Source organism: Archocentrus centrarchus, assembly GCF_007364275.1.
Source record: "Archocentrus centrarchus isolate MPI-CPG fArcCen1 chromosome 18 unlocalized genomic scaffold, fArcCen1 scaffold_23_ctg1, whole genome shotgun sequence".
Taxonomy (NCBI): Eukaryota; Metazoa; Chordata; class Actinopteri; order Cichliformes; family Cichlidae; genus Archocentrus; species Archocentrus centrarchus.
The window spans coordinates 1,171,982-1,198,858 of NW_022060145.1; the positions used below are offsets into that span (position 1 = coordinate 1,171,982).

Here is a 26,877-nt window from a genome sequence, read left to right on the forward strand (position 1 = left end):
GAAATGCTACCAAAGTTCATTTAAAATGGACAGAGAGAGTAGAAAACAGTTCTGAGGTCAGATGAAGGCAAATTTAAAACTACTTTTGGAAAGCATGGACACCATGGCCTTCAAGAGGAATCAGCACACAGTTCAAAAGTCTAATGATACAGTGGGGGTGCATTAGTGACTATGGAATTGGAAGCTTGCACATCTGCAAAGGCACCATCAGTGCTGAAATGTATATACAGGATATGCTCCCATCCAGATGTGCCTTTCAGAGAAGGCCTTTTTCAGCAAGACAATTTCGATAAGTAAGAATGGGACAAAATTCCTCTCCCAAAAGCCCAGCAACTGGTCTCAGTTTACAGAGGGATGCTACACAATGGTAAGCTCTGTCCCAACTTAAAATGCTACATTTTCTCAGTTTAAACAGCTGATATTTTAGCAAATCAAATGTTTCTATCTTCTGTTGTAAAATATGGGTTTGTGAGACTTGCAAATCATTGTGTTCTCTCTTTATTTTCCACTTTGGACAGCATCTCAACTTTGTCAGAATTAAAACTGTACATTAAATTTAAACGTGTAAAGTTCTGTTTGATCCCGTTGTCCTTTTTTGTTGGGGTAGGTGTGTCACTTTGTTTAACAAACTCTGGAGGAAAAAAAAAAAAACCACACAGAGCCTCCACACATTTCTTCCCTGTATTATTTATTGAAAACCCAGCAGTTACCATTAATACCTGTTGTGTCTGTACAGGGAAGGGAGCAGGGGGGGGGGTGTGGTAAACCAAACTAGCGGTCATTCTGTTAAGAAAAACAAAAAAGAAAAACAAGAGGACAAAAAGACAGACAAAAAAAACCCCTCAGATATGCTACAGAATGACGCCCTTGTATCGTTTTCTCATTTCTTTTAACACTTGGTTTTAAAAATGTTACACAGATGCGGGGGGGGGGGGGGGGGGCATGGGAGAGGAAGGAGGAGAGTGACAGCAGTTCAGGAGATGAGAAGATGCTAATGAAAGGCTGATTTGGGTGTGTCTCTTTTAAAAGAGGTGCGCTGATCTGTTTTACTCCTCTGCCAAGTGTTTCCTTTACTTATTCTGTGGTCAAACGCACACAAGACGACGGCCGACGTCTCCGTGTCTGTTCTTCATCGTTTCTTTGGGGGTTGGGCTGTGCGGGGAGGAGTGACGGGTCGGCCGGAGTTCATCCCTCCATACTGGTACTTGGCCTTCTTCTCAGATGGCTTCAGGATCTATGACATGCACAGAGCAGCATTAGCTTCGTTTGACTTTTCTTCTGCACAAAATCAACTGTTTAACTTAATCTTCCTCTGACTGCTGCAAATATAACGAGAGAGGAGAGAGGCAGTTAATCATGGAAATTTATAAGTTATATTTATTTGAGAACTTAACATGACACCTGCACATCGGTTCAAAAATTATAGAGCACTTGTTTATAACGGCCATCTCAGAAGGCTTTATGGTATAAGGTAAATCCCAACAATCAGATCAGGTACAATTTTACTGCATTGGCAGCGTGTTTGGGATCATTGTCATACTGAAAAATGAAGCCACTACATCGTGGCTTTCTAAAAAGGTTCATCTTCTATAAACAGTTTTTAGGCCTGCTGCTGCTTTTGTCCCCCACTTGTCCAGTTTCCTCAATTTTTTTATTTATTTTTTTTAAAGGACACACTGCACACCATGCCGAGATGTAATAGTTCTTTAGGAATCACCTTGTTGGTGCAAAAATACTATTTAATGACTATTATTTAAAACATTTTAGATTCAACTAAAGAAATGGGAGCAACTGTTGGCTGTTGTGTGCAGATGCAACACTAGATCATCCCTTGAATTATTTGCCTTGTGCATGCTTGAATAATTCATAGATCAGTGTTATGCACAATCCTGTATATTGCTATTATTTTCTAAGCAGTTTCTCAGTAGGTTGCTGGAGTTATTTTGACATAGTTCGAATTATGTGGACATGTTTTATTGTGCAGATAATGTCATTTATTCAGTCATACGACAAAGTAATATGCTTACTTGTCACTGCTAATAAAATTTTTCTTTTTTTTCTTTTTTTTTTTTTTACTGTGGTTCATAGCAGAGCTTCTGACATGATTGGATATATTTAATAGAAATAACCCAAGATTATATCCATGTTTGGGATTCAGCTTTATATCTCATGATTATACCTGAAAAGAGCACATCAGGGTTTCATCCACACTCATCATGCCGCCAGCGTTGTCGAACTCTCCACAGTAGTTGGGAGCTGAGAACAGAGTCACCAGCTGCCGCTTGGCAAAGAACTCATAACCATCTTCTACCACCTGGGGGTGCCAGACACACAGATACCGGCTCTCATACACTCATCATCAAATAAAGTACTGTAGCACTTTATGCAAATATGGAAAGTTGAGGCACAAGTTGCTAATGGATACATGTTTCTAGGAAACATCTGTTTTCTGTGTATTCTAATAATTATACATTAAGCTGATGTCCACATTACCTGGTGTGCTCTACAGATGAGGTCCAGGTCGTGGCGATTGAGGAACTTACTGACCACATCGGCGCCAAAGGTGAAAGAGACGCCACGGTCGTTCTCTCCCCAGCCCTGGACGTCCTTGTCTGGGTCAGACCAGAGCAGGTCACACAGCAGGCCTGTGGGGTGGGTGGGATTTCAGAATATTAAACATCTCAGCAGCCACAGGTTCATCTCCAATCTGATCTGCAATCGGACAGTAATCTATGAATCCAGCGTCTCTCAGACCACAGGTGGTCACCTTTTAGTCACATTTAAGGTCTGAATGCAAAAATCCTCCACATCCAGACACGGTCACCCTGAAAGACCATAAGAGGATCTGAGAGACAGCCGCTGGCAGGGCCTGAACACTGGGTGCCTTATAAGGACAAGAGGCGGCAGGTTTAATGAGGAGGGGGCAAAGATGCAGAAAGAAGCTTCACTTGCTCTGGCTCACCACCACCTTAATACCTAAATCCAGCTTTCTTACTGAGAAGAAAGCTGCAATACAGAGAGTACAAGGTGGTGATTATGAATCACTAGCAGCAGAAGTGATCAGAGCTGACATTGAGACCAGAGAATATTCACAGAAATTAGCTGAATTATAGCGACTTGAATCAGTGTTTATCAGCAGTGCCAGAATCCCTTCTGGGAACTGCAGTGACAGAAAAGGGAGGGCTTAAAATCATCCTGGGAGTTATTTATGAAGCATCATGAAGGTATGCTCTTCAGGAGGACCGCTCCTCCAACAGGGTGACACTGCACTTTGAGTAGGGCACAAAAAACAAAAAACAAAAAAAAAAACAAAAAACTACGTTGCCATTTTCTAGTAGCTACAAATCTGAAAATAAAAAGGCAACTAGGTCAAATCATAGGACAATGAAAACTGACATTTTAAAAAGGGTCATGTCACAGGTCACAAGTCTGTACTTTTACAATAAGGAACAAATTTTGCTGGTTGCCCAGCATCTACACTGAAGACCAGTGTAGATGCTGGGCAGGGGGATACATAAAGTGGAGGACCTGTGGGTCCTTCCCAAGGGAATTCTGAGCATCAGATTATTCATTTCCTGCATTTGGGGGAATTTCTGTGCACCAGCTTGATACTTTTCTGTATCATCATAATAAAAATGCTTTTATTTAAGTAAAGGAAAACACAAAAACAGGCACCAGCTGACAGCTCAGCATTACTGGAAAATACTACCTGGTCTCAATCATTTTATCTCCTGGACCAACGCAGCGTTTTGTTGGACTGGGTCCAAACATGCAAAGAGCTGAATATTCTGTCTGATACCAGGCTGCTTTTGTGTCCTTTGCCATTTTAAGTAATCTACATGTTCATGTCATACATCTTAGCTGATTTGCATTTTCAGTAACACTTTTGTTCATGTTCAAACAGGAATTATGCACACGGACATCTCAGCTATACCACCACCTTTAAACTGGTTAGGGAGGTAGCAACACACAGGGTAAGAGTAATCATTCTGTCCCGAGGATGATTAGTTCCCCTAACAGACGGGGGAAGAAAAAAGCATGTGGCCTGCTGTGTGTGTGCGCTGATCTACCTGTGTCAGGCACATCTGTGGGTCTCATGATGCGTCTGATCTGCTCCATAGACTGCAGGTCAGGAGAGAGACCTGCGGGCGACACAAAAACCACTGGGTAAATCTCTTCAATCCCTCCTGCAACCGTGTAGGTATTAACTCATATCAGCAAAGCCATAAACATGCTTTGACCCATTTACTTCACATCAGATTAGCAAACCAGAAATACTGGAGTCATCAACTTTATCTGTCATTCTTGTGTGAGTGATGTGAGGAGAGCGCAGCGATAAGTATTGACCCACAGCTCTGTGAAAAGCAACAAGGACCAGAAAGGAGTGACACACTAAAAAACACATAAAATTTACCTTAAAAAAAAAAAAATGCAGCATTGAAACATTCCAGAATACATGAAATTCAGGAAATGTGAAATGAGGAACAGATTGTGACAATAAGAGGAAGTTTGTTCCACAGCACTGGGGATGAAAGAGTGAAAGCACGGCCCCTTTTTGGTCCTTCCATGTTTTGTTTTTGAAGCTGTACTGTAAAAACAGTAACAGTACAGGATAAGGTGCTAGGAGTCCTGAGGTATAAAGTGAAGTGCTATCATGCATATTTGAAAAGAAATATGCATGATAGCATTCTGTTCTGAATGTCAAGCATTTGTGAGGAGCCCTGCTGCCACGTTTTGTACCAACTGCAGATGGGAAACTGCAGCATCATGTAGGCATGTACACAACAAGCAGCGATAATCAGGAGGAAATAAGGGTGTAGATAAGGTGCTCAGTTATGTTATTCAAAAGTATTGGTCTGACTTTTGCAGTATGGACTGCACAAGGCTTTTGAAATGCTGGCTGAAATTGAGATGTTTATTTCAAGTACTGCCCAGGTTTATGGCACACTGCTTTGGGTTGGGTTTAACTTGTCCAAAGTGGGCAGTGACACTATTAGAAATATGATCAGGTTGGTGCAGGGAATCTTATTTTTTTATGCTTTTTTTTTTTTTTGGACTGAACGAGACATAAAACTGGCCAAGCGGCAACAGATATAAACTAAACAAATTACTGTGGTCCAAGGACTCGGCTCTGTGGGACCCAGCATACCATGAGGGCAGTTGATGAGGTAAGACTGTCCACAGTGACTCAATACTCTTTGATAAACAGAAATCAGGTTGGCCTAGGTGGAATGGCACTGAAGCGAGTCTCATTCTAAGTCCGGTCTAGCAAAGTAAGAACAGTTTTAAATCCAAGTAAAGCAGTTTCTGTACTGTAGTAGTCGCTGGAGAGTAGTTATGGAGTTGTGCTGGCTCCAAAGAAAATAAGACGGCCATCGGCAGCGTTTCAATATGAATACCTCCGTGACAGCAGAAGATCTTCTCATCCACGATGGCAGCGATGGGCAGGCAGTTGAAACAGTCGGTGAAAGTTTTCCACAGCTTGATGTTGAATCTGCGTTTACCTGCAACATCAACAAGACAGTGTCAGCAGGCCTTATAAGGCTGCTTCAAATGCTTTGCATGCTTCGCCTCCAGTTTTAGGGATTTAAGACAGTCTTCTTTACGCTGGCAGAGACGGGAATATTACTAGTTTACAAGTGACCGTCAACCAACAGCGGTGCATGCAGCAAAAACATTTTTCCATCTCCATGCTGAAAAGCCACCACAGACAGGTAGCCTGTTCTCATTCACTATACTGCCAAACGTATTTACACACCTATCCAAATCATTGAATTCAGGTGTTTAGAGCTGCAGCTATTGGAGAAGAAATACACGTCTTTTAAAATAAACTGCTCGTTTAAATTTCTAAAATGGAAACCAGTGTTTTAACAGTTTAACTGCATACAATATCTAGTACAATTCTGAGAGTACTCCATCTCCTAGATGAGGTAGATTTGGTGTGTGTGTGCACGTGTGTTTAAGTGTGCTAGTGAATGAGTGTGTGTGGCTGTAAGCCTTTAAAGGAGCATGTGGTAACTGCAATGAAGAAAAGTGAGCGTATCAGCATTCTCAGAACTGAGGTTTCCTCTGTGGTTTGATGCAACGTTTCCTGCTTCAGAAAACTGAAATTTATGTTTAAACTAAATGTTAATAATTTAGTGTCCAGCCTAACACCACAGGGTCAGTGGCTCAGTTTTACTGGCCCATGTATATTTTTAATGGCCTGGAGGGCAGGGGATTATATATATTTACAAAATAAAATTCAAAATATTAATAGATTTTAATATAAATCTGCTAAACAATCTAAGTAAAGGCTTGAAATAACTATGATCTAGTACACCCCATGCCCCCCTTCAGACAGCTACAGTCATCGTGTCAGTTAACAGTTCATCTGCACATTTTTTCTTCTGTTCTGTTGTAGAAGTTTCCTGTGTAAAACAAACAGCGCTGAACGGGAGCAGCTACAAAGTTTCTCTTTTCTTCACGTTGGAGCTTGTTGATCAGGTGGTTTAAGACTCCCTCGAGCATTTTCCCAGTAAATGTTTTAATCGCGATTATAGTAACAAGTGCTGCTGGATGCTGGGGAAAAAAAAAAAAAAAAAAAAAACCTTTTTAAAGAAACCTCTACCTGAGCTCACTGTCTTGGTAATAGATCCACCTGTTTGTCCTGATTGTGTGTAAACAGACTCCATGTTAAACTATAACAGCATCATCACTGCTTTTTGACTCTACAGCAGCAGAGATTTGTTCTCTGGAGTGACAAATCACATTTGTTTCTCCTTCTGGCAATCCGATGGATGAGTCTGGGATTGGCAGTTGCCAGGAGAACTGTTCTAGTCTGACTGCATTGTGCCAAGAGTATAGTATAGTTTGGTGGAGGGGGGGGCTTATAGAGTGGGGTTGCTTTTCAGGAGTTGGCCTCGGCCCCTTAGTTCCAGTGAAAGGAACTTTTAATGCTTCAACATATTGAGACATTTTGGACAATTTGATGCTCCCAACGTTATGGGAACAGTTTAGGGATGGCCCCTTCCTGTTCCAACATGACTGCACACAGTGCACAAAGCAGCTCCATAAAGACATGGATGAGTGAGTTTGGTGTGGAAGAACTTAACTGGCCTGCACAGAGTCCTCACCTCAGCCTGATAGAACACCTTTGGGATGAATTAGAGCAGAGAGTGCGAGCCAGGCCTTCTCATCCAACATCAGTGTCTGACCTCACAAATGCGCTTTTGGAAGAATGGTCAAATATTCCCATAAACACTCCTAAACCTTGAGGAAAGCCTTCTCAGAAGAGTTTAAACTGTCACAGTGCCAAAGGGTCAGCTTTGGTGCTGTATGGATTAAGAATGTCATTAAGATTAAAAGTGTGAAGGGAGAGGAGTGAATACTTTTGGCAATATGATGAATGTATTTGAGTATGTGAACAATTATTTTTAAGTACGAGGTACACATATACACTTTACAAGAGTATTTCTGTGATACACCAAAGTAAATTTTTTACAAAACTACTTCCTAGTACTAGATCATTCATCACTTCATCATTCAACACTTAAACTTAAATAGTAACGCTGTTGTTGACCAAAGTGGATCGTCTTCTGACTGACAATACCTGCTTGCCTGGGGCCATTATGTAGACAGGCTTTTGTTACTTACTGATTAGTAGAAAAAAACTGAAGCCCATTTTTTTAAAGCTCCTTAAAACCCACTGCTCGCTCCACCAAGTGACTGAGTGAACTGGTTCGTCTGCCACTTTGCTGCAGAGAACAACAAGGGCTACCATCTCTAGCGGCCTTCCAGCACTGTGACCATGGGGGGGGGTCCATCCGCAGAACAAGAAACTCACTGGAGAGACATCTGATTCTATTAAAAGTGTAATTTGTCACAAAGTACTAAGGCATTTGCATGAAAACCCCTTATAAACTGAGTTATTTGTTCAATCAAGAAGGCATGCAAATCCAGTTGGAAAAAAAACCAAAAAAAAAAAAAACCCAGTAATTTGGGGTCCCCTCTCACAGGTGCTAAAGGGGAACTGTTAGCAGCTCTACTAAAGAGCTACCTTCTCTCATCATTTAATTTTAATTGATGTTTGAGAGTCAAAGAACTCAAATATTTTAGAAATTAATCTCATGTTCCCTCAGCGATGATTCTGGACCCTATCCGTCACTATCCAATGGGAGCCACTGAACTAAACTGCGTAATTGTACAGAAAGTAATTAAGGCTAGCTCCACCTTGACAGGCTATAACAGCACAATGTAACTTGATACTTCTGTGACTGCAGCTGCAATACTAATGAGCTAATATCTAATTAACAAAATGCAAGTACCCCCTGACTGCTTCTCTGCAGTTCCAGTCGCACAAGTGTTTGTGGTGGGTGCAACTTCATTATGTGTGATTACTAGGAACTAAAACTCTAACAGCAGGATGCTCACACTCGTCATAGAAGCCATAGATGCGGTTGATGGAGGCACACTCATGGTTGCCCCTGAGCAGGAAGAAGTTCTCGGGGTATTTGATCTTGTATGCCAGCAGCAGGCAGATGGTCTCCAGAGACTGCTTCCCTCTATCCACATAGTCTCCTAGGAACAGGTAATTGGCCTCTGGAGGAAAGCCGCCATATTCAAAGAGCCTCAGCAGGTCTGTGTACTGTCCGTGGATGTCACCTAGGGTGAGGAACAGGAGGGAAACGGAGATGCACTTTGATACTGAAAACAAAGGAATGTTCTCCAGCTATAAGGAGCATCTTTTTAGCTGATTTTTTAAGTGGAGTTCTGTGTTTATTTGCAGTGGACACTATACATTTGTGTGTTTCCTGTGCTTGCTAATACTAACCACAGATTTTGAGGGGAGCCTCCAGCTCCAGAAGGATTGGCTGACTGAGGAAGATCTCCCGGGACTTGATGCAGAGGCCACGCACCTCAGCCTCTGTCATCTGGACAATCTTCCCTGGACGACATCCTCGCACTGGTGAAGGGAGAGCAGAGGTTGCGAGGTTAAAGGCTAACTGATGTAAACTTAAACACCAAGCTGTTTTCTGATGTTGTGGAGCAGCATTAACAAACACAACTTTCAGGCATAAGCTGCTTCGGTGACAGTGGAGTTTTTTTACCCCCCAAATTTTTTCTCAGGGTTATGACTGTTGATCATCACATCATTTCTGTCAGGGTGAGTCTTTAAATTAACTTCAAACTAAATAGGGGAGGACGGGTGTTTAGTCAACGGAGGAGGACAGAAATAGCCCGCTGTCGATGTCAGTGTTTGTGGACACACTTCCTGTTGTGTAACAAAACGGAAGAGAGAAGCGGGAAGGGGGGAGTCACAGTGGTCAAGTGAAATGAAGCCCTGAGAGTTCATGAGATAGGTCCACAGTGAAAAATGAACATATGACGATAAACACTCCTGCACCGCCTTCACAGCCAAACACACTGATCACACATGCCCCATCTCAAGGGTTATTTTTAAGACTGTCCAAAGGGTGGGGGTTTTCCTGGTAAACAAAAATAAATAAAAATCAATCACGTGAAGGCTTTATATGGTTTTAATACTACCAAATCAGCTGCCATTGATCCTTCAGCACATAAGCAAGGTGTGCCTGTGTGTCTAGTGTGGAGTGATTTCACACACCTCCCTTCCAGCTTTGTGCTGACGCTGTTTGTATGGCTGTGCTGGCTCAGCTAACAGTGAGGGAGGCCTGATATAGGACACACACATATGCACACACACACACGCAAAATAAACCAGCAGCACCTGCCTTCGAGGATACCCTTTCATTATAGGGTTAAGTTGAGGCAGACCAGGAAGCGCATGTGTACACATATGCACACTTGGATTTGTATCTCCAACAAACACAGAAACACACAGTGCAATCCAGTGACCTTGACTTTAGATTGTACCATTACAAGCTTGTGGGGAGGTATCCCAGCATCCTTTGGTCCATCACTACTGCACTGCAGCTTCACCAGTCAAGAAAGAGAGAGAGAGAGAGGGCGGGAGATGGGACCCATATCTGATTACCATGGCAACCCAGCAAGACCAATTTCCAGCCAGAGAGGTGATGGGGAGTGGAACAGCAGCTGTATCTCAGAGGGAAACGGAGCCGATTTGCAGATTAAGTGTCACCTCCACCAGCCCACGCCCTGCATACTAACACTGCTGCATCCGACAGCCGTGATGGAGACCCAACAACAGGCCTGCCTGTATCCACACAGCTCTACACAGCTCAACACAAATGCTCCAGATTACTGATGAGGTTTAGACACACAGAAGAGGTGTAAAGCATTTAGAAGTGTGTTAAAAGTCACAATGTATCCTAAAGGTTCAGATCACATTCAAGCTTAAAAATAAGCAAATACTAGTGATGCATACTGATGCGTGTCTATGTGGCACGTGTAACAGGAGTGGCAGCAACAGGTAGCGGCTTGCGCTTTTCTGTTGGATCGGTGTTCATGGAGAATATGAGGCATAAACCATGTGAGAATCTACCATCCTTTGTCAGTGTTCCTTTCACACAAGATAACCAGAGTGGTTTTTAACTGTCCTGGTTCTGAGTTTGTCTTCTGAAGGTCTGGCTCCACAAACGACGCACATTTGACTTGACTCTACCATCCAAGATCAATTTAGATATCCTCAGGGGCTTTACACAGCCTGCTAAAATGTCTAATGTTTTAAGAAGAAAAAAAAAAAGTTTTGTAGAAAAACCATTAGGAAAGACCATGCAACCATTCACACCTTTAGAATCACCAACTGACCTAACCTCACTTAGTGCATATCTTTGGACTGTGGGAGGAAACCGAAGTACCCGGAGAAAACCCACGCAGACACGGGAGAACATGCACCTCCAGGCCCTGGAGGTGGATTCAAACCTAGGACCTTCTTGCTGTGAGGCAGCAGTGCTACCCCCACGCTACCCTGCTGACCACCTTACTTTACCATTTTCTTAATTTTTATTTTTTTCGTCAGAGAAGAATGATGCCATCCACGGCCGATTTAGTAGTTGACAAATTATAAAAATTCAGTTGGTGCTAACCAACTAGCCAAGGCCCTTTCTTTCTTTCTGTCTCTCTTTCTTTCTTGCATTTTCACAATGACATAAGCTCCAATTAAATGCACAGTGTCAGAGTGTGACTACTTTCGCTCCCTGGCTAAAACAGCTGTTTGGTTTCACTCACACAATCCCTTCATCTGAGACTGATGTTCCACTAACTGTTCTCTAGTAAAAAGAGTAGTAAAAGTCATGTTCAAGGAACCTCTAGTTCATTTTTTCCTAATTTGGTCAGCTCAGGTCCATGTGCCTGAGCTAATACATTGGGGTCTGGTCACACTATTTACACTGAAAACTGTGTGCCAAGGGCATTCACTGCAATGTGATCAACTGCTCTCTCTGTCTGTCTCCACTTCTCCTTCATCTTTATTATCATTATTATTTAAGTTGCATTCCTGGCTGTGGCTGAATCTCTGGGTCATCCCCCTCCTCTGCCTGACCAGTGAACTGTGTTGACGTCAGAGGATAGCTTTGCCCCATACCCCTCCCTGAGTGCATACCAGACAGCTCCCAGGCCTTTCAAATCTTAACATCTCAGTCTGCTCAGGTCTCTACTGCAGCCTGAGAAACATATAGTCAGGGTATCTGCAAGTTCCATCCAAACCCAAAGATAGTTAAAATAAACTTTTCTAGTACCAAGAGAGGAGACACCCTTTTGGATGAAACTGTCTATGAGACTATGTGTACCAAGATAGCTCCCTGGAAAACAAAACTGTAAGACTTGAAACTGAACAAAAATATAAAGATTAGCTTAGACATTTTAGGCTAAATTTGGATAGCAATAATTTGGTTTCTAAAAAAATAAGGAAACAAATAATGTCTGATGTCCCTGAATTTGTCCAATTTGTCATATTCAGAGGTTTTGTTCAGTCCAAAAATGTCAAGCCATCAGCAACATTGTTCAGAAGCTACACAACCACAACTCCTGCAATGTGGTGCAGAGGTGAAACAGGGCCAGAAGAAGAACCTATTAGATCTGGCTCACTTTACTTAATTGCAAAATATAATATTGGCCTTGGCATAAGGCCCTCCCCAAGTGCCCTTTCTACCAGGTGGCTTAAAATGCCTGAAATATTTTCTTCTGGGTTTCTTCTGCAGCAGAGCCTGTACACAGGAACAGTGAGACGTTCCCAGGCCAACCAAAAAATACAGTTTTACCAGTGTGTCCCGGGTCTGCCCTGGGGCCTCCTCCCGTTAGGACAAGACCAGAATACCTCACCCAAAAGGTGCCCAGGAGGCATCCTAGTCAGATGCCCGAAACACTTCAACTGGCTCCTTTCAATGAGGAGAAGCAGAGGCTTTACTCTGAGCCCCTCCCAGATGGGGGCTACAATCTTCACCCCATCTCTAAGGGAGAGGCCAGCCACCCTTCAGAGGAAGCTCATTTCCGCTGCTTGCATCTGTGATCTCATAGGGACGCAGATCAACTGGTAAACGGACAGATTCGATTTTATGCTCAATTCCCTCTTTTCCACAACGGACCAGTGTAGTGTCCACATCACTGCATCGCAGCACCGATCCGTCTGTAAATCTCCCGCTCCTTTCTCCCCTCACTTGTAAAACAAGACCCTGAGATACTTAAACTTGGGGCAGCAACTCGTCCCTGACCCGAAGTGGGCACTCCACCTTTTTTCAGCAGGCCTGAAATGTACATTTACTAATAAATAGGCCTTAAAAACTATTAAATTGTGTTAAATTCAGTTTGGATGGGTCTAATGGTTTTAGTCAAATCACTGTGAGAATATCCAGTGAACACTCCCATCATCACCACCTCTGCATTTTTTTACAATGAGAGTACAGTGTTAAGCAGTTTTCTTGGATCAGGTTTGACTTAAACCCATACTCCAATTACAAAGCCTTCATTATAAGAAGGACTTTGGTTATATAAGCACTAGAGCAGAGATTCTCAGTTAACCTTGTTAACATTCAGCGATAAATAGTTTATCCAACCTTTAGTAAACATAACTGGAGAGCAGTCAGCTGAAACACCATTAACATTTGTTCTTTCTTACTTTGAAAGAACTCTTGCTGCCCAGCACTTTGTGATTCACTAAATATTTGGGAGGATCTTAAGTAAAGCCCATCCTTCTATTGTGCTGCATAATGAACTACAACAGACAGGTGTTGCAACATACAGCAACAAAAGGACAGCGTGTGCAAGTACACACACTCTGATAGAGATAAATGAGAAACCATGACATAGTAAGGACGGGCCTGTCTGATCAGTTTTGCCAACACATCAAGGCTAGAGCTTTCTGCAGAGTCAACAATTGTAATTGTTTGTGGACTGTGCTGCCCAAAACCGACAGTAGTCCAACATTAACCACTGACAAGATCCATCCACTTATCTACTAGGAAAATAAAAACTTTTAAGAGAAAAACATCTAAAAGGCACAAGGGGTAGTTATCTAAAGGAAGGGGTTTGGTTGCCAGTGATTTCCTCTGCTTCGCTGGATGTAAACGACTTGCCAAGTGTCAAAGAGGTCAACTATGTTTCCACTTGTTTAAAACAGGGTTCGCTTGAACAAAAGAGCCACAGAGAGTGAGCAAAAGATAAGTCAGATACAGACCGATTCTCCTTCTGGAAGGCATTGCCATATATGGGTACTGCTGTATGAAGGAAGTAGTCAGTCAGGACAGAGAGGGAGTGCTTGAAGGCTCTGCTGTATGTGATGGGAATAGAAACAGACTAATGAAGCACAGACCAGAGCTCGCACTCAGGTCCACAACAATCTAATGGCTGTCAGCTGCATAACATACATCAGCAAGAAACGCACACTGATGTCAGCACAAACCATAAATGTGGCAACTATTCAACTAATTCTACTTGTTTTTCATGAGATCTACATTTGTAATTCTTAATGCATGGCTTGTTGAGAATGTCTAAACATAGCCAAGTGTTGTTATACCTGTTACTTTACTATTCTATTTTTCTACATTCCAGTGCTTCTTCCTGTCCACAAAGGACTCCTGGGGGGCATCTATGCATTTCATAAAGACTTGTCCACATCAAATAAAAACAACATGCTTGTGTCACAGAAATCTCCATATCCGTGTTCAAAAGTGCACAAATTAGAGCAGAAATTCAACATGACGCAGTGACCACAAGTGTCAGAGATAATTACAATAAATAACAATAAGAGATGGAAAACCAGATGGGGGGAAAGGAAGCAAAATCCATAAATAAAGACATATGCCAAAAAACAAAACAATCACTCAGTATTATGCATGACTTTGTCGCAGTCTGATGTAAGCGGGGAGGAGGACTGACTGCTGATTTTGCATTTCCTGGTCTGAAATGTTTTCATGCTCAGGTGATGAATCACATATTAGCTGAGCAATCAACCATTTTAGTTTCACAAAAGCTAGTTTTTGAATACTCCCTGCCAACTGAAAGAGTTTCCTGGTAAACAACTAGCACAAACATCATCACTGAACTGACCCTCAGTTTACCAAAAAGGTGCACTAAATGTACAAGTTGTGACAATTCTGAACTTGATTCATACAGTACCTTACAAACCCAGTTAGGGCTGTGCTATAGCATACTGGCCGCAATAATACTAATATAAAAGTTTGTGATATAAAAATTTCACAGCAAAGCCACGTGTTTACATTTCCTAGTATGCACATTTGACTGCAAAAGCCCCGCGTCAGCCTCCGATGATGAATTACCTACAAAGGGAGCGATTTCAACAACGTCTAACAAACCACGACTTTGCAAGCTGGTGATGTGTGACCCAAATGTAAACAAATGACTCTACCGAGTATCAGAGGACTTGCTAGTTGTACTTAATATAACAGGAAGAGCAAAAGGTGGATGGAAATTACTGATGTGGTTACATGATGGAAAAGCAGGACCATAAACAGCTGGTGAAAAAGTTCAACCCAAGATACAACATCCCAAGAAGCAAATACATTTTACTTTTATTGTGTGACAATATTGTACAGGCTTCTAATGAGTTAGAAGTTTAAGTTACTTGTTAAGCAGTTGTTTTATACTTTTACTTAAAAACGTAAAAACTACCTAGGCTACTTTTGTGCTTACATAAGACTTATGCTGTGTCACTGAATGTAAATGTGTCAATACTATTGTACTATAACGCTGCTGCTGCAACCTGGCTTTAGATTCACAATCCAAATTAAGAAACACGTCATTAATGACAGCAGCTCACTGGAAAAGAAGGATGGAAAATTCCCCGTCATTTACTTACACTTATAATTGCTGCTGCTTGCAAGCTGCAAATCAACAATAAATAGAAATATCGCAGGTTTTCTTAGAATATCGTGACATAATTTTGAGCCAATATTGCCCACTTCTACATGGCATTAAGGAACTTTTGACAGCATATTTGCAGAACTGGGACCTTAGCAGGTGTCACTAGTGTTGCCACCAACTGGCATAGAATTTGACTCCTGCTCCTTATTAGACACTTTCACCCAGTCCAACAAAAGGTGCTCTTTTGAAGCTGGCCAAGTTTCTCTCTGATGGGGTATCTGGTTTCTGAGGACCTCTTAAGCTTGCAGTGTGAGCCAGCTTCTCCCAACAGATGATGCACTGTTATGGGCTGACGGCTGCTGACACCCCCAGTTCAGCAGAAGCCATAAAATAGGTGGGTTTCACTGTCCAGATGTTTTTTTGCTCTCACTTGTTTAGGTTCTAGGTCATCTACACCGGTGGTTAGTTTTGGTTTTCTCCACTTAAATTGATCAGTGTTCTCCATTCTTGATATTAACCAGGGCTTCTTTGGGAATTATCTTAAGGAAAATGAGTGTATACTGATACAGTACAGTAAATTAAGAATTCAATCAAAACTTTATGCAGTTGCATATTGCGATAATAATAATAAAAGCCTGGCTCTGTTCAATTGGCAGTTTCGCATACTGCTCAAAAAACTCGACTGACCTTGTGCATGGAGGTGGCACACCACACAGCTTTTCCTCTTACATAGGAAGCATGCTGTGAACGTGCATCTCAATACCAATCTAACTTGAAAAATGTAAACAGGTTTTTTTTTTTTTTTGACTTAACAGGCCAACAGTAGTGTCCCACATTCAGTTTCACCTTTGTTCAATTTCAGCTTCCCTAGTGCTCTACGAGGTATCAGCTGTCAAATAAAGGCATTAATTTAAAAGAAATAATAATTATGCATGACACATGAGCATTATGGAGTTAGAAAAGTGGTGCAAAGCTCTGTAAAGCTGAAGGTGACTGCAAAGTCTGTTTTGTAAGTATGCCCACCTGTCACAACTCACACTGTCAGTTCACCAATTTTCCTTCTATTGATTAAAAATATATAAACTGATTAGTGCCTCTTCCTGTCAACTTTAATATGAACAGAGTTTTTTTTCCCCTTCTTTCCAAGAAAGGCATTCAAAAGAAGTTCTGTGGGTTGAAGCAGACCCCATGAATTTAAAGCAAGTATGACTGTGCATGTTTTTAGTCAGTGCTGCACCTCACAGCACCAAAAAAAGATGCCCTGTCAGACCTTTTTTAGCCTTCCTCTTCCATTCTCTCCAACTGGGCATGAGGCCAGCAGCTCCCCACTGCTCCTCCATCTCACCCTCTCCCACACGGGAGTGATGGAAAACAGTGACCCCTTAGTGAACAAGAAACACAAAGTAACTCTGGCAAGAAGAGCGGGAGCCACTCTTAACTCAGAAATCCAGACTGCGATGGCATTTCTGAGCAAGCTTTAGATTTTCAGAGGACGTTTTGTTCGTCTCTGAGTGCCACGGTGAATGGCAGTCTTTGTGAAGCAAAAGAAAGGATGAAATTGAGAGGAGAAACTGGGGGAGATCGAAAAAGAGGCACAGCTATAGACACAGAAAGTGGGAGAGATAGAGAGGAGTAGAAAAATGGGAGAAAATATAGGCTGACACTGAAGCTTGAGAGGGGAGTGAATAGAAGGGAGGGTTTATAGCTAGGCAGCTGAAAAGCCTGGGTGAGCTCTCTGTGCCACGTTTGGTGCCAGGGGGTGAATGCTCCCCGCCGCACAGGCTCCACCATTGTTGTTTCCATAACAGAGTGCCACGCCAGCAGCCTGAACACCACGCAACACAGCAGCAGCGCTCTACATCCGACAAAAACAAGCAGGGTGACAGTGGGAAAACAAAAGGTGCATTATGAACAGCTGCACAATAAAAATTTAATCCAGAACAAAGTTACTTTAAATGGCTGTTAAGGTCCTTCAGTTTCACCTCAAACATCTTACTTGGAGCTGAGCAGAGAAGTGCCTTGAAGTGGGCTAAATAGTGTTAAGATAGAGACACGCTTTCCTCACACATATACAACAATAATTAAAATGATGACACCTCTGGAATACATTACTTCAGATTGGTAGGCTTCAGTGGCAGGGGTCCAGCCAGCAGTTGATCGCCCTGCACTGCGCTGGGCTGAGGTACTGTCGCACCAGGCTGAGAATATCACCGGTTCATTATTGGAAATGTTCGCCATTACCAATTAATTGCAATTAGCAAACAGGCGCAGCTATTAGCACTAGCAAGTGTTTGTCTGATACCCAGGGGGGTCCCCGAAAGCCGGGCTGTGAATTTTTTCTGGCTGGATCCCTGGGCGGTATCACAGATTACTAGTAAATTTAGAAATCCTGGTTGTATGATCTTCAATACAGTCATAGAAAGAAGTATATTGCAGTGCATGAAAATGGCACCATAAGGCAGGTTCTTCACATTAAGCATTCAACTCACCTCCATGTGAAACATGACATGACAACATGACAAAACATGACAACTGAGTACTAAAAAATTCTTTAACTAACACTGCCTACCAGTTTCCTAATGAGGGTTATATAATGAACAAAGCTCAACACAGCCATGCTTTCTTTGTGTTAGCTGTCAAAACCCAGTTAAAGATAACAGGTATCATAACAGTGGATATCACAGGGTTCTAGCCAGCGGTTGATCGCTGTGCCATGCTGAGCTCATCTTGCTCCAGGCTGAGAATTTCACCGGTTAGTCATCTGAACTCTTCCCTATCACTGCAATTAGCAAGTGGCCGTGCACTCCGCCCTGTCACCAATACCAGACTGATTTGTTTTCTCTGGTTAGATCACTGCACTATAGTATTATTTCACAGCAATTTGCAATCTACCACCAGGCACGGCCAATTTTGTTTACAACGTGCACACGCGGTCTCACGACCGTCCTGTTCACGCTTGATTTTGCGGGGCTACAGAAAGCAAAATGTCGACCAGCGTGAACGTGAGAGGGAAGAAGATGAAAAAGTGAGCACAGAGGACAATTTTGGGCTTCCTATTAAACATAAAATCCCAGGAGATGTGAGAGGCCTTGTCATGCTGACAATGTAGGAAGTGCTGTTAGCAGCTGATCAGATCGATAAAACATCTGGATTATAATGTTTTTGTTGTGTATGCTTATGTGATTTCTGTAAACCCATTAGTGGAAGGAAACGGCACTCTAAGACATGCTGAATGTATGATATGCAAGAGTAATTCTTATGGTTTATATGCAAAAAAATTTATTGCTCTATCTAATAAGGCCTAATAAGGTTACGTATGTAACTGGAAATCCCCTCTGAAACCTACATTGTACCGTACAACATAATCTGACGTGCACCTATCGAGAAATATAGCTACATTTCAGGTAGGACTGTAATTACCGTGTAGGCTCCAGAGGTGATTTCAGGTTAAGTACATAGGACCGGCACAGAACTCTAATTCAGGCTAATGTTCACCATCACTCAATTAGCAAGCGGACGTGGTATTAGGAGGCTAATTAGCATTAGCAAACTAATTAGCACTAGCTAAACTGGGTGCATCTTAACATTATTACTGTTCCATAGACTAATTTGAACACTTTAGTTTGTCAGCAGATCAAAGTGTAATTAGTTTTATTTACTCTATAACACCTATACAAAAGGACAGGTATTTAAACAGGGTTAACAGCAGCAAAGGTGGTTCACTTCTTACCGGGGTATACCACCATGGTAACTTACGCTGCTCCAGAGCAGGTTAGGTTCCACAGATCTGAGCTTTGATTGGCCAAAAAAACTGAAAAGATTTCAATGTCTCATTTATTAGGCTGTGGGACAGTAATGTTTAATGTTTAAATGGATCCAATTCAAGTTTGAGAAAAAACATTTTTTAGTCACCAAATTAACAGTTTGCTGCAGCATTAATCTCTTGTCCTTTTTAGATCAGTATTGCATTTTGCTGGTGAATTTTTTTATGTTCTTTTGCATTCATCATTTATTGACAATTTTGTGTCGCAAAAACGGTTCTATTTTTACCTAGCTAAATCACTGACTTGAAGCTCAACATAGCTGGCTTACCCATTAATCTTGCTTCATAGTAAACCCCTCTGATTAAAGCTATCATTTTCCTCTGAAAAGTGACAATAACAAAGGTAAAGGGCAGTTTATGCTCTCTGTTATTGCCCTTGTGAAAAGCAGTGTGTGCTAAGTAATTTCAGCTTGTCCACTTTTAGCTCGGCTGTTTTGGAGAAAAGGTCACACTATTGTCACAGCCTTAGCGACAAAAGCTTTAACATTGGCCAGAACTCAAGAACAATGCGACCTAGAATATTCAAATTCACACCGTAGATAAATCTACTAAAAATCTCGGATGAGTTTGAATCCCAGGGACCTTGACCTTAAGGTAAAGGTCAGAGTTCCACAAAAACTGTAATGTTGGCCATAACTCGAGAACGATGTGACCTAGGATGTTAAAATTCACACCACAGACACACAACGTTTAAGCTAGACCAATCAAACTCCACACACTTGTTCACTGACTTTACTGTAACAGCACTTTGACACCCCCTCCCCCTTCACCAAAACAAAACAGCCGATCGTTGACACCTGCTCAGCGTTGCTCTTGCTGTAACCTGGCACATGCAGGGCCAGCCGCTACATGCATTTCCATGATATTTCAATGGAGGAGCTCAGAGGTTCAAAGACATCAGAGAGGGAGTTTACTGTAAACAGCTGGAAAAGATATGTTTTGTAGCAAACTATGGAAAAACAAACACAAGTTATAATTTTTAGAGGAGGGTAGCAATGTCAGTAGCTGCTTAAGTTAGAAGTTGGCTGAACAAAATATAACTACAGATACATTACACTTGTCTTACTGCCCCATCATTAATGTAACTGTCATTGTACTGCTGTCATCAACTTTGAAAACTGTACAGACTAAATGGTGGCTCCCTGGTCGTCACTCATCCTAAAACTGCAAAGTGAAGGAATAAGTCCATTTCAGGAAACATGGACATCTAAAAAAAAACAAACATGCCTTTTAAGAAATTTTGTTCCCAAATTGGGTTACAACTTGGCTGCTGTTTTTGCCCATAAACCAAGATGACCAAAAAGGAGAAAAAAAAAAAAAAAAAAAAAAATCTATCCTACCTCCCCCTGCCCTTACTGGCTGATGCACGGGGCTGTGGCATTGATTGTGCCCACATAAAGCCTACGCACCACCTGTGCTGGCAGCCCAGACAGAGTGCTTGTTGTCACTAAAGCCCAGGCCAGTGTGGGCTTAACATGGGCATGCTGGAAAAGCTGCAGCCTGTAATCGCTGCTTTGCTGGATTGCAGCACACATACACAGTACAGCAATGGTAAAAAACTAATGAGGAGGAGAGAAGAGGAGGGGCAGGTGGAGAGAACTCAACAAACAAAAACAAACATACAAGGCTGTGTAACAGGCATGTAGGGAAGCAAAGGTGAAGCACAATAATGCTTACTGCTGTATAAATGCAAATAAAAGATTTATATTAATTTTCTACACAATGCCAGGTCAGTGGTGCTCTAACGAGCCACAGTGATTTCACTGTGAAATATGACACAAGCTACTGTGACTGATTGATTTCAAACAGACCACAATGTCATGCAATGCTGTGTAATGTGGCTGTGATGGTATTGATCCTTTCCCCTCACAGTAATAATACATAACTCCACTTTGATTAGAAACATAACTGATTAATATATGATGTACTTTATTTTATTTTATTTTTATCTCAGCCAGACATGAGACAGCTGTGGGTACCTTTGCAGTCAGTAGTGCAGTTTTAAAAAATATACACATTTTTCAGATATGTATGCAGACTCTGATGCAACACAACAACAAGCTTGATCCTGCATGGCTATCATATTACTGTGGCATAACAGAAATGTTTGAACTGGGATAGCATTTCTACACCTAATGTGCAACAGTGACAAGAAGGACTCACGTGTGTGCAGGGAGGAAGATTTCAAACCGACTGTATAATATTACCACCGGCAGACACACACACACACACACACACACACACACACACACACACACACACACACACACACACACACACACACACACACACACACACACACACACACACACACCTCCAAATGGCACTCTAATACAGACAAATGGTTTTAGTAAGTAAACCATACACCACTGTGCTGCTTTCTTTTCTACTTTGACTCACAAGACTGGTCACAGGTCAGTAAATCACAAGTCATTGTTATTCACGCTGACAAATGAAACCTGAGAGGCTGGAAACCTGCATGCTTAAGCCACTGAGGAGGCTTCAGTGATGTAAACTGTGCTGTCAGTTGATCAGGTTTAGCCTGTTGGCTAGACGACGCCTGTCAGTCCATCCACCAAACAACTTCCAGAGCACAGCTTCACTGTGTCTCTTTATGGACACCAACTAATTTGAAAATTGGGTTATTTCTTCATTTAATTGACCTAAAGCTTAAATTTTGATGAGACCAATATTAAATGGCTAAACAAAAAGATGTGCAGAAATTTGTAACACAGCAGTGCCTGCTTAAGGGGCAGCATGTGAAGCCTGGCTGTGGTGAGGAGCTCACTGATCAGTTTGAAACTTTTATTTTTATTGCAAAAACCCATGACATAAAAATATTACTAGAATATTACTATTACTAGAATACGTTATGACTTCAGTGTTTGCTAAAAGTAAAACCATTTACTAAAGTTGAATTCAATAGCAGTTTAAGAATTTTAAGCAATTGTTATGACAGTATTATCAACTAGAGATGAATTAAAGTCAGCAGTTGGTTTAATCGCGCTGAACAGAGCAGTTTCCAGTTTTTCTTATATTTGTGTGCAGAGACTGCTCCATAAGAGTGCTCTAAAGCTGCCACTTTCATGTTTAGTTAGCAAAAGTGTGCAGACAGAGCTGTCCAGTATTTTAAAATAAAATGTATTTGCCATGGATTGTATTTATTCCATACTATATTAAAATGCATCATCATGCAGCTAGAAATGGGATTTGGTCAGATCTGAAAAGTAACAATAATGGATGAATCTTGTGACGTCATTCAGGTGTCAGTCAACATAACGCAGTAAAGCAGACCTCCTGGCTGTCCACCTGCACACGTTAGGTAGACACAATAAAAGGTTCTTCGGATTGAGTGAGCATTAGCTCAAGTTGCATGCTGCAGTAATTTCATTTACAAACACATCGGTCAGGATCTGACGCCCAACAACAACGTTCTTCTACACATCTGGCAGGTCAGCCATCTGCTCTATGGACGCCCCTTAAGTCCCCACCCAGTCCCCCCGCCAGTGACCAAAGATTTCACCCTTGGGTGCAAACACAGCGTTTCTCCTGCCACTGCCTCTGCTTGGGCTGAACTGCCATGTTGTTTCCTAAGAAAAACATGTGTGATACACACCCTCGTAATGGACTGGACAGGCATACACATAGTGCTTTTCTGCCCTTACTGACCACTCAAATATGCTTATCACCTATCATTTCTCTCAGATTACTGCGATCAAACTGCAGCTGTGTTACTGATTACTTACCCCCTTACTGGGTCTGCTTGTTTCAAAATGAGTTGCCTGTGAAAGTGAACAACACCGCCTAATCACAGTTAGGGGCAGGTCTTTCCACAATGACCGGCACCCTTTGACATTACAACAGCTAGCCGTGGAAAGAAATCCATTTGTGACTGCAGCTTTAAGGAACGGATTTTATGCACAAAAAATAAATTTCTTTGATATAGCAAATACATAAAAGGGGAAAATAAGAGGTATTATAGACATTTCTTAAGTTCAAGGGCAAATTAGAAGACTTTTCAAGAGTTAGAACAACAACTCTACTGTATTGCTGTTTTACCCTCTCCCCTGTGTGTTTGTGTCACCCAGAGGGTAGGTTAATTTCTACCAGGGACAGCTGTGCCTGTTGACATTTAATAGGAGATCAGCGAACTCTCCATGTGTGCCTGTGCGCATGAGTATGTGGCTCTCTTTCTATGAGGGCTGGTGCCAATCAGAGAGAACCATCACACTTTTGAAGTGTTTAAGGAAATCCCCTCCTATTTTCAGAAAAACATCCACATTTATTCATGCAGGGAAGAAGAAGAAGAAGAAGAAGAGGCGATTCCCTGGCGTGGCGGTGTAATAACACTTCTTTATGTGAATGTCAGGGACCGGTCATTTGGTAAATGTTGAAAGCTGCCTGTAGATGTAATACGGTTAAATAGACCAAGACGATGAATATCAACAGCAAAGAAAAGGCTTTTTTTTTTTTGCTTTTTAAAAGGTCGCAGTTTAAAATAAAATGTGACCCCTTTGAAGACAAGGGACAATCTGAGTGCTTGGGTTTGTATTGCTGCTCAGGCTTGGCCTAAATCTGTCTTAGTGTTTGAATCAAACTACTGTGCTTTTTTGGCGATTTTTTTCCCCCCTAAATAGAAAATACTAGTGAGCACTTTCCATACTAAAAACATGGGTACAGAACACTGATCACATCTTTTGTCAGAAGAAATTATAAATACCACGTGTTTTTGTAGGAAACAGATTAATATCACATTTTAAGAACGTTAGTATAAAATGATGTATAAAAACATCATTTTATACGTTAGTATAAAATGATAACGTATACTAACAAGTATAAAAACTTGTCACAGCTCTGTAATTGTGTCTTCTGTGGTCCACTAACCAAAACTTGTACATGTGCTTGTGGTACAGAACAAAGGATGACTGACACTGACACCAAGGACAGGGAAGTGAATACTCGCATAAATACTGAATACACATTTTCTTCTTTGGTGGTGCTTAACCATTACTCAACCAAATGCTTTTGTCATTTTTTTGACACCAAATTGCCTAAAATTAACTTATTAATAGTGCTCTACTGAGTATCCACAGGTTTTCTTTACAATCCATAATAGAATATCCTTCTATTATGGATTGTAGTCTAGTGTTCCACTGGATTTGTGGTGCAGCGGAGGGATGGATGAGACTATGTGTGGATACAAAAGGAGGTGGGCCTACTTTTATTAAATTTCTAAATAAGAATACAAACTTTTTGAAAATAAATAATTGATTTTTTTTATTCAACTGTCTTTCCAGTCAGGACCTCATACAGCGGAAGTGCCATCTCCACCATCTCAAATGGCAGGAAGAGGCAGCAGTCCTTATTCTGCTCTGCAGCTGTGGCAAGTTCACCGTACCAGCATTTAAACCGGTTCTCCAGCTGCCTCAGATTCTGGAAAAATTCACATAAGAATTCCAGAGTAGAAGAGGGCTGCCGTTGCTAGCTGCACTCCACAATGGTGGAGTTGAGTATGACCACAGGACGAGAGACTCTCTGGGGAGCAGCTCAATGACACTGTTGGCTGCCACAATGACCAGGTCTGCCTGCTGGTGAGGAAACTGCTGAGCGGCAACTGCAGTGTAAACATAACAGCAACTGGACTGGCCATGGATGAAAAAGAAAAAAAAAAAAATGCTAAAAAGGAGTCTCAAAATATACTTTTTACACAAGCAACCCATCCAAGTAGCATCATTTCTGGGAAACACCATTTTGAATTAAACAAGTAATTTAAATGCATGAACGCTGGATTTACTAGCAGCCCTACTTTAATAAGATTTTAATCTTGCAAAACAGCGAACAGAAACAATGCTGGATAATCTACTTTTTTCACACAGCTTATGTTTTGAAGTCCTTTTTGAGAGTCGTCTTCCAAAAAACAGTCTCAGGTCAACCAAACTGAGATCAGTATGCTCAACAAAATCTGGATATTGGGGCGATACTAGGAGAAAATTCAAACGTGCCCTTCTACTACTCATCATTGCGTATTTGTGACCCATCAGTTTTGGTTGAGTCAAGAGGTAAAACCCTTCAGTAAAGCATTAGTGTTGACACTAATGCCTCTGTTAGTATTCTCACACCAACAAAAAAGCCAGACATGTTCAAATGGCTGTAGATGGAAAGGGAAAGTGAATGAAAGTAAATGGATAGTTGGACATATTGGGGGCTCACATCTGGAAGCTTTTAGGGCCAGATCCCTCCAATTCCTGCAATAAAATTTCCTATGCACTGCAAAAAAAAAAAAAAAAGAAAAAAATGCTGAACATGAAGCCAACTAACTACAGTCTAATCTTGCAGGCGCAGTACTGTTACTCATACACAAAGAGAAAACAACACCCTTTATGTCACCACTCCTGCAAATCCACATGTTTATGGTATACTGACATGCACATCCACACTGGGCTCATTCATTAGCATAAATTGCTTAGCTGTTAACAGCTGATCATCTCTCTCCTATCAAGATTCCTTAGCCTTTAGCTCAGAAATCCTTACCCCAAATCTCATTTAAAAGTGTATAGCTTCTCTTAGAATTAGAGCCGAACCATATTTACACAAAACAAAAAGAAGATTTTACTTCTCCTTTTGGATCAGGCAACTGCTTTGACATTTTCGGCTGTCTTCAATCGCCAAACTAAACTTTATTTTTAAAGAAATGTCAACTTTTGTTGAGCATTTGAGCCTGGGGCTATTGCCTTCCACTGTGTGTACTGTACAGAGCTTTTGAAAAAGGAGCAGGGATTATAATAGGTTATACGACAGTAGAAGCAACTTAACTGTGCTGCATTCCAAAGTGGCAACGCCAATGTTGCGGCATTAGTAAGACAGCACTTAATTACTACAGCTACTTAGTCTAAGACAGGGCTGACAGTCTTCCATACTGGAGCCGTCGGGGCACAGCAACAGCCCACTAGCTACAACTTTCTTACCACTTAATCCTCGAAACACTCAAAATTCAATGTATACAAAAGCTCGAGACTCTTTATATTCTAATTAATGACAACTTAAGCTAAGAAAAACGGCGGCTGAATAAAAAGGTGTGCCTAGTGTTAACGACCAGTCCAGAACCGGGCAACGCTAGCACGTAAAGCGGGCCTTTCTTGTCACCCCGCATCAAAATAAAACATAATGGAGTATTAGGGGCTAACACTGCACAAAACAAGACTACATATATAGAACACGGTCGGGAACTCACCCTCTAAAAGCCTGGAAATCAGCGAGTCCACGTCCAACTCCCCCTCCGCCATTTCTGTAACAAACAGCTCTGCCCGCCGCAGTCTGAAGCAGGCAGGGCAGGCACCGCCTCAGCGCACAGAATCGCGCCTCCTACCATCCAGGCCTCCCGTTTAGGACCATTACGCTGCTTTTAAATGCCTCTCGGATATTCCAGAGTCTAGTAAAGAAAGTACAGTTATTTTGTTGTAACTAAGTGGAACGGCTAAAGAGTTATTGAAATGGTGCTTTCCATTTATTTCCGAAATGAATTTGTGAATTCTTGTTATTTGTCGGAGACAGCTTAATATTAGTGTTTAGAAAATGTGGGCGCTCAGAGAACCCTTGTAGAAACAGATGGTCACTGACTTATTCAATGCATTTTCTTGCTTTTTACCTGTGATTTTCCATCACATTGAAGGAATCGGCATCTCCGGGATATTTTAGAGCAAGTTACTGTAATTTAAAGAACAATCACAACAATAACAATGTTTCTTTAGATGCTATTGTGTTTGTTGGTCATTTTACTGGAATAAAACCACATTTACAGTGAGTAAATATGGAAAAGT

General features: G+C 41.6%; 1 protein-coding gene across 1 annotated transcript; it reads right to left on the bottom strand.

Moving 5' to 3' along the window:
- Window positions 1-669: 669 nt before the first annotated feature.
- LOC115775107 (serine/threonine-protein phosphatase PP1-beta catalytic subunit) lies at window positions 670-26,428 on the bottom strand. The gene is made up of 8 exons (XM_030722603.1): window positions 26,292-26,428; window positions 8,813-8,944; window positions 8,413-8,643; window positions 5,400-5,504; window positions 4,071-4,142; window positions 2,494-2,645; window positions 2,180-2,314; window positions 670-1,234 (listed from the first exon to the last, which is right to left on the bottom strand). The coding sequence occupies exons 1-8, from the start codon at window positions 26,341-26,343 to the stop codon at window positions 1,130-1,132; spliced, it is 984 nt and encodes a 327-aa protein (XP_030578463.1). The 5' UTR covers window positions 26,344-26,428; the 3' UTR covers window positions 670-1,129.
- Between the last annotated feature and the right edge of the window lie 449 nt (window positions 26,429-26,877).